The 7,713-nt window shown below is 45.8% G+C and overlaps 1 protein-coding gene across 1 annotated transcript; it reads left to right on the forward strand.

The window, feature by feature from the left end:
* Positions 1–4,902: 4,902 nt before the first annotated feature.
* On the forward strand, positions 4,903–6,422 carry LOC116803402 (1,5-anhydro-D-fructose reductase-like). The gene is made up of 5 exons (XM_032727135.1): positions 4,903–5,171; positions 5,232–5,399; positions 5,451–5,620; positions 5,680–6,022; positions 6,080–6,422. The coding sequence occupies exons 1-5, from the start codon at positions 4,998–5,000 to the stop codon at positions 6,377–6,379; spliced, it is 1,155 nt and encodes a 384-aa protein (XP_032583026.1). The 5' UTR covers positions 4,903–4,997; the 3' UTR covers positions 6,380–6,422.
* Positions 6,423–7,713: the final 1,291 nt, after the last annotated feature.

Raw genomic sequence — 7,713 nt, forward strand, 5'->3', positions numbered from 1 at the left:
GCGCACGCCGTCGACACCACCCCAGCAGGGGGAATGACGTCGGCCAGGTGGTTCGCACGTTCGAGATGGGCGGGCGGCTATGGCACCAACAGTCGGTGACGTGGACGTGGCCCGCCTCGGTGGAGACCGAGGACGCGCCGGAAGCCCTGGCTTGGGAAGAGGCGGAAGCGATCGGCTGGAGAACGCCGGACCAGGAGTCCCGTGATCCGCGATTGCGCGCCCGAGCAAGAGAAGTAAACCCGGAGAAGGAGGGCCCGAGGGAGGAGAGCCTGGGAGAAGCAAACCCGGAGAAGGAGGAGTGGAGCTGGCCTGCGCCAGGTGAGGCGCCACCACCACCAAAGCTGCCGAGGCAGATGCCCAGAGGCGCGACAACCGCCGCCCCGCCCATGCCCCTGCAGGCAAGCGTCGCTGGACGGGCAGAAGTGGAAAGAGGTACCGACGGAAGACTGGCCGCCCGGGTGGCCGAGGAAGCGGCTCGACAAGGAGCCCGGAATCGAAGAGTGCACTGGGCCAAGTTGTTCGAGCTGGGCGGGCAGCGCTACCGCCTTAAGGTACGGAGGGGCGGGGAGGTAAGAGTGACGGTCGCCGAATAAAGAACGTCAGACGGCAATGAAAACCGTATGTCTGGGTTTTTGTAAACAACACAGGCATTGTAACAGGCAAAAAAATTGGGTGAGGAGATCATCCGCAGCAGCCGCAATAACGCGCGAGGGGGTGACGCGGGGCCAGGCGCGCGGGCCGGCATACGACGCGGGGCTGCTGCGGCCGCGGGAGGGGAAGGCAGTCGCAGAACACAGGCGGGCCGCAGTTGACAACAAGGCAGGCATCCAAGGGGCCCGGGGCCAGGGGCAGCCGCCCGGAGCATGAAGGGAGGGGGCATACATGTGTTGGTGGAGCTGGAAGTAAGAGAGGATTTGTCAATAAGGCGCTACGCAAGAAAACTTTAGACTTACCTTTCATTGAGCTGCTACACCGAAGAATGCGAGGAAACAATTGGGATGGGAGCGTCCCGATAGCGACTATCGATCGATAGTGTGACAGATAGGATGCTCGCATACGGCCACACTGGAGGTAGCGATTGGCACGAAATGGCAACGCCGGAATATCGACAGTGGCAACGATGCGGTGTTATCGATAACAAGAGTTCGCCGAGGCGGCAAGACGGATGAGCGGTGAGTGGAAGGCGGGAGAATTTGAATATTGAACAGCACCGGAGGAAAGGAACAGTGAAGCTGCATATACGAAGGGAAACCGGGGCGGAGGAACGCCGGGACCAACAGTTTTTTAAAAAAAAAAAAAAACTACCGAAGGAAGGGGGAGATGTGAGGAGTCGTAAAACTCCCCACAAATCTCGTGTAGGGGAGCGGCCTAGCAACAGACGCGACGAAGGGCAGAGCGGAAAGACCGATAGTTAACGGTACCTCGGTGGACCTTGGACTCCGCTGGCCAAGGGCGAAGAGGTTAAACGGTAACGGTGCGTGAGCAAAGAGGACGCACCGTGAATCAACGGCACAATACGTGGACCTTGTACCCAAGCGGGCCGTGCGCAAAAAGGAAAATAACGGGATCCCTGCGGCCTATAAAGGGTAGGCGCGAGCACGAATGGGGGACAGTGAAGGAGACAGAGAGATCGCGGGCGGAAGGTGGCCGAGTGTCGGAGTGTCAATAGAAGAGATCGGAAGTGTGAACACGCGGGCGAACGCGAAAAGGAGCAGTGCAAGCATCGGGCGGCAAGAGGCCCGAAGGACTTAGAAGGACGAATCGCCACAAGCAAGTGGAGATTCTGGGAGCGAAGGAGAACGATCTGACGTGTCGTAAGGATCGTTGGAGTCAGTGGCTAGCACAGGTGGTCCCAGGACGGGCGTTGCCTCGCCAAGGACGATACACCTTGCACCATAACATCCTATATCCGTTCCGGCCGGCGGAAGGACCTTCGGAAGCTAAGGCAAAGAACCCGACGTGTCCGTAAGGGTCAGTGGTGTCAGTGGTCGGTACAGGTGGTTCCAGGACGAGCGTTGCCTCACCCGGGACGATCAGTAGCGAGCGAAATAAAGAAAATCAGTTCGTTACACAGCTTCAATCATTTCGCTACTGTCTCTTTCAACAGCTTCAATCATTTCGCTGCTGTCTCTTTCAACAGCTTCAATCATTTCGCTACTGTCTCTTTCAACAGCTTCAATCATTTCGCTACTGTCTTTTTCAACAGCTTCAATCATTACGCTACTGTCTCTTTCAACAGCTTCAATAATTTCGCTACTGTCTCTTTCAAAAGCTTCAATCATTTCGCTACTGTCTCTTTCAACAGCATCAATCATTTCGCTGCTGTCTCTTTCAACAGCTTCAATCATTTCTCTACTGTCTCTTTCAACAGCTTCAATCATTTCGCTGCTGTCTCTTTCAACAGCTTCAATCATTTCGAACGCTTCCTCTTCAGAATCTGAGACAATCAACACATCATCAATATAGACCGCATAGGTATTAACTAAATTCCCCAGGGCTCGGACTATGCCACGCTGAAAAACAGATGACGCATTCTTTAATCCGAACGGCATTGCCAAAAAGTCATATTGACCTTCAGGGGTTACAAAAGCTGTTCTCTCAACAGAATCGGGATGAATTGGCACCTGATAAAAACCACTGGCCATATCCAAACTGAAAAAATATTTCCCGCCACGTAAGCGATCAATCTGGTCTGATATTAACGACAAGGGATACTTATCTGACACTGTATTTGCGTTCAATTCACGATAGTCAATACAAAACCCATTTGAATATTTGGCCAATATAGCATTAAGTTTTGATTTATCACTAGAAATTGAGTCGACCTTATTTAACATGCTATCGTCATTTATCGATAATACCGTTTGTGTTTTGTAAATATCGAACCTGTTACTTTTTAACATTACTCCAAAACCAAGCTGAAAAATATCTTGCCCAATCATCATATCGTATTTAAGGCATTTCTTATCAACTACGTGAAATAACAATTCAAGATTGAATTCAGAAATTTTTACAGTGGACAGAATTTGCAAATTACTCTTGACAACATTTTCGCCTATGCCTCTCAAAACTACAAGATTATGGCGTCTCTTCTCGCTAATTGTCTCTTTTAGCATTCGGAACGAGAATCAAAGAAAAATAGAAACCGCTCACCAAACTATATTGCTGTCCCGTTCTGCTGAATTACCGCACACGTGTCGACTCTCCTCTCTATGGTTATATTCGCTGTTGCTGTTCCTGAACGCCGATGCAATATGTCCAACGTTGCCACATTTGAAACACGTAACTTTAGATCTGTCGCTGCTATCGCCTGGTCTCGTCTCGTTTCTCTCGTTCTTTTCTTCTGCTCTTCTCTTTCGGCACTCCATTGCCTTGTGTCCGAGTTTACCACAACTATGGCATCTAATCGGTGTTTGCATTTTGTGCCTCTTCTTTTCGGGACCTTGCTCTATTCCAGCGAATTAGGCATTTCTGACGAACGAGTGGGCTCTGAGTTGTTGTTGTTGAAAATGTCTCGCCTTGATGAACCATCTCTCCCTTGGGTTCAACAACCTCGCATAGTTCCAACCTTTTCACTTGATGTGTGCCTGTGTCCTTTTTGGGCTTGCTGCAGTGTGTTGAAATATGACCGCTCTCGCCACAATTAAAACAAGTCACATCCGATTTTTGACGGTGACCAAAAGGGTTCCTATCGTTGCTGTCCCTGGCATTAGATGAAAATTGCTGCTGCTGTTTAGCTCTACATTCGATCATCTTGTGACCGAGTTTTCCACAGAAATGGCATCTCATTGTTGAAAGTCGCTGGCGCTTTATGTCAGCTGGAGGCATTTGTTCTTTTTTCTTTCGGAGTTTTCTTCCGTTTATTAAACGCAAATGCTTTAAGCTCAGTTTGTAATTCACTTCTTGTGCGCACATTTGAAGTAAATGTTAATCGTTGCAGCCTGCTATCTACTTGAGCCAACTTAGCAAGCGTCACAGAAACAGCTATCTCCTCCACATCCATCTCACGCCACTTCGTAATAAGCGACGTCATCATGCGACTAGCATAATTGGAGAGACATTCGCCGTCAGTTGGACAAACTGCTAGCATTGCTAAAAACATAGCCGCTGGAGTTTCCACACTAGCAAAACGTTGCACGAAAAGTTTCTTAAACTCGGCCCAAGTTATTTCCGGATAGCATATTTGAGCAAACCACTGCGACGCGCTTCCTTCCATCGCTGCATCCATAAAGCCATAACTAACGCGCTGCCTTTTATAGTTGATTCAGCCATAATTATATTTGCCGTAGAGCACCACGCCGTTGCGTCTGCGCCATCAAGGTCCGCGTTGAATTTAGGTAACACCACAGTATTTTTGTTTGTTGTTTCGGATGCCGTTGATTTTATTGCTTTAACAAGTTCGATCAAGTTTTTATTTTGCATTTCCATTAAAACGCGCCACGGCCCATCTATGGTGTTAGGTAGCGAGCCAGATCCCACTTCTGATGTCGGAGCAATTATTATTTTCCATTTCACGCAGCGAGTTTCGAAGGAACCGAAGGTCTACACACAATTAATTTGTGTCACTCACTTCTTCTCCGTGCTAACCTTTGAACCACACTCGGCGACAGCGACCACACGCTGCCGCCGCGCTGAAACGGGAGATGCCAAAGCTACAAAAATACAGCCGACCAATAGCAACGCAATATGAAATAATGCAATATGATGAAATACCAATGATTTCCCCAAAATGATGAAATTACTATTCTTCTGGAATATTCTAACACATAATGCAATATGATGAAATACCATTGATTTCCCAAAATGATGGAATTACTATTCTTGTGAAATATTCTAGCACATACACTAGCTTACAAAAGTATGCGCCGACATATATATTTGTATTTAGATTGTATATAAAACTAGTATACTGAGCATAAACATTCAACAAAAAATTCTCTTTCCAGCTGGTTGTTTTAAATATTCAAAAATATCAAATTTGTAAATATTCTTCAGTAATGATCACAGCGGACTTTTTGACCAGAGATATCGTCGAAGATAATTCTCAAGTTGCGGTTATACATGGTGGCAACCAAAATACACCATGTGGGGAAAAGGCCTTACTAATGGCCCCAAAAGTAAGGCTTAGTAGTGGTCACGAAATGCCTGTTTTGGGATTTGGAACTAATAAGGCAATATTCAAATACTATTTTGGTTTCCGATTAATGACAAAACTAACTAAATTTGTACAGCTTCGTGGATATCAATGCTCTGCAGCGGTTCATTGCGCCATTGAGACTGGTTTTCGCCATTTCGATACTGCATACTATTATGAGAACGAGAAAGAGATCGGAGAAGCTCTTCGCACTCAAATTAAAATTGGGAATATTTCCAGAGAGAATATATTTTTAACAACCAAGGTAACGTGTACATATTTGGATGCACAAAATATTACTATAACATTTGTATAGCTATGGAATACCCACCATGATCCAAGAGACGTTCGCCGTATATGCGAAAAACAACTTGAGTTGCTCGGATTTAGTTACATTGATTTATATCTAATCCATTTTCCTGTGGGCTACAAGCACGTGTGCGATGAAATTCTGAGGCCCATTTCAGGAGATCAATTACAAACGGTGTAAGTATATATACAAATTATGGGAAAAAAAAAATGTTATTTATTTTCTATATATGAAGTGAAATCGACTACTTAGATACTTGGCGAGCAATGGAAAATCTTGTTAAACTAGGAATGGTTCGAAGTATTGGGTTATCCAACTTCAATATGGAACAGATTCAACGGATAATTCAGTGTAGCTCTTCTAAGCCAGTAGTGAATCAGGTTGAGATCTGGCCAGGCTTTTTACAAAAGGACTTGGTTGATTATTGCCGTTACAACGGAATTATTGTGACAGCCTTTTCACCTCTTGGTCAACCAAACAGAGAAAATCGTTGCCCAGTTTATTTCTTTTCAGAAGGTATGAAACGATTGGTTAATAAGTACAAGCGTTCTGCAAGTCAAATTGTCTTGCGATATTTGGTAGTATTTTCGTTTCAATAAATTTTAATCATTATTATTAATATACGGATTTTGTAGATCGACTACGGAGTAGTTCCCATACCAAAAGCTGCAAACCCAATACATATAAAAGAAAACTTGAATATTTTTGATTTTATGCTAGATGATGCGGATATTCGGTTACTACGTGGTATAAAACCTAAAAGCCGAATAGTCAAATACGAAATGGTAAAAGATCATATGTTCTACCCCTTTGAACTCTTAAAAGAAAACAATGAAGAGTCAGAAGTTAAAGAGTCTCAGATTAAAGAACCAAAATTGCCATACATTCCTAATGAAGACGAAGAAGAAAATGAAAATAATGAAAATTATGAATGAAAATTAAATTGATTTTAAACTTCAAAAATACATATAAGCATGTAGTGATAAGTCGGTTAACCGTATTGTGCTGTTTGTTTGGGTCTAAATCTTAAACATTTTTTTTGGGATTTCTAAGAAAAGCTCTTAAAAATTGGCTTTTACCCTTTTTTTTTATTTATAGCTTATTTTATTTATTATTTAGCTCCTCGTGTATGGCGGAATTTTCGTGGTAGGGATGGGCGTTGGAGACTATTCTCAAGCATCTGTTTTGGAATCGCTGGATCTTCCTTCTATGCGAAGCTCTTGCAGTGCACCATAGCTGTATTCCGTACGTCCGATTGGCTTCTCTTGTAGACGAGAATCTTTAGTTTTGGTCGCAGTTTGGATTTTTTTCCGATAAGCCAGTGGAGTTGCTTAAGGCATATGTTGACCTGGATACGCTTCCTGTTGATGTGAGGGCCCCAAGTCAGCCTTCTGTCCAGGGTTAGCCCTAATTAATTGGGGGTGCTGGTGCTAGGGATGGTGTCGCCGTCGAGTGTGACCGGGGGGCATTCTCCTCTGCGCAGAGAGAAGGTTGTGTGTGAGGATTTTTCAGCGTTGACCACGATGTTCCAGCGTTTCAGCCAAGGATCCAATGCATCCAGTTGCCTCTGGATGATGGCTGATGCTCGTTGAGGGTTTGATGAAGTGGCAAGGAACACCGTGTCATCTGCGTAGGTGGCTGCTGTGAGGTATCGGGAGGGTATAATAGGGAGGTCTGCTGTAAATAGGGTGTAGAGGATGGGACCAAGGACGCTGCCTTGAGGTACTCCGGCCGTATGGGGCTTGGTGCTGGTTGAGGAATCGCATCGCACTTGGAACTCTCTTCCTTCAGTATACGATTTGAGTATGCAATAGTGGTGGGACTTCAGTTTGTAGAGGAGTCCAGGATGCCACACTCTGTCGAACGCCTGCTTGACATCCAGGAAGACGGCCGAACAGTAGCTTTTGTTCTCGAATGCATCGAGGATGCGTGCTACGAGCCGGTGGCATTGCTTGGGTGTTCCGTGGGATCGCCTGAATCCAAACTGGTGATCAGGGATCAGTCCAGCCTCGTCCAGTACTGGCAACACTCTGCGCAGAAATACTCTTTCGAGTATTTTGGAGAGTATTGCCAGCAGACTAATCGGTCTATATGAGGCAAGATTGGTTTCTGCTTTTCCAGGTTTGAGGATGAGAATGACTTCTGCACGTTTCCGCGATCTCGGGAAGTACCCTAGTGAGAAGCATCTCTTGTATATGTTGGCCAGCAACTGGGAACAGGGAGGTGGCAGCATTTTAAGGGATGTGGCATCGATGCGATCCAATCCTGT

This window comes from Drosophila sechellia, unplaced genomic scaffold, assembly GCF_004382195.2.
Source record: "Drosophila sechellia strain sech25 unplaced genomic scaffold, ASM438219v1 Y_11, whole genome shotgun sequence".
Taxonomy (NCBI): Eukaryota; Metazoa; Arthropoda; class Insecta; order Diptera; family Drosophilidae; genus Drosophila; species Drosophila sechellia.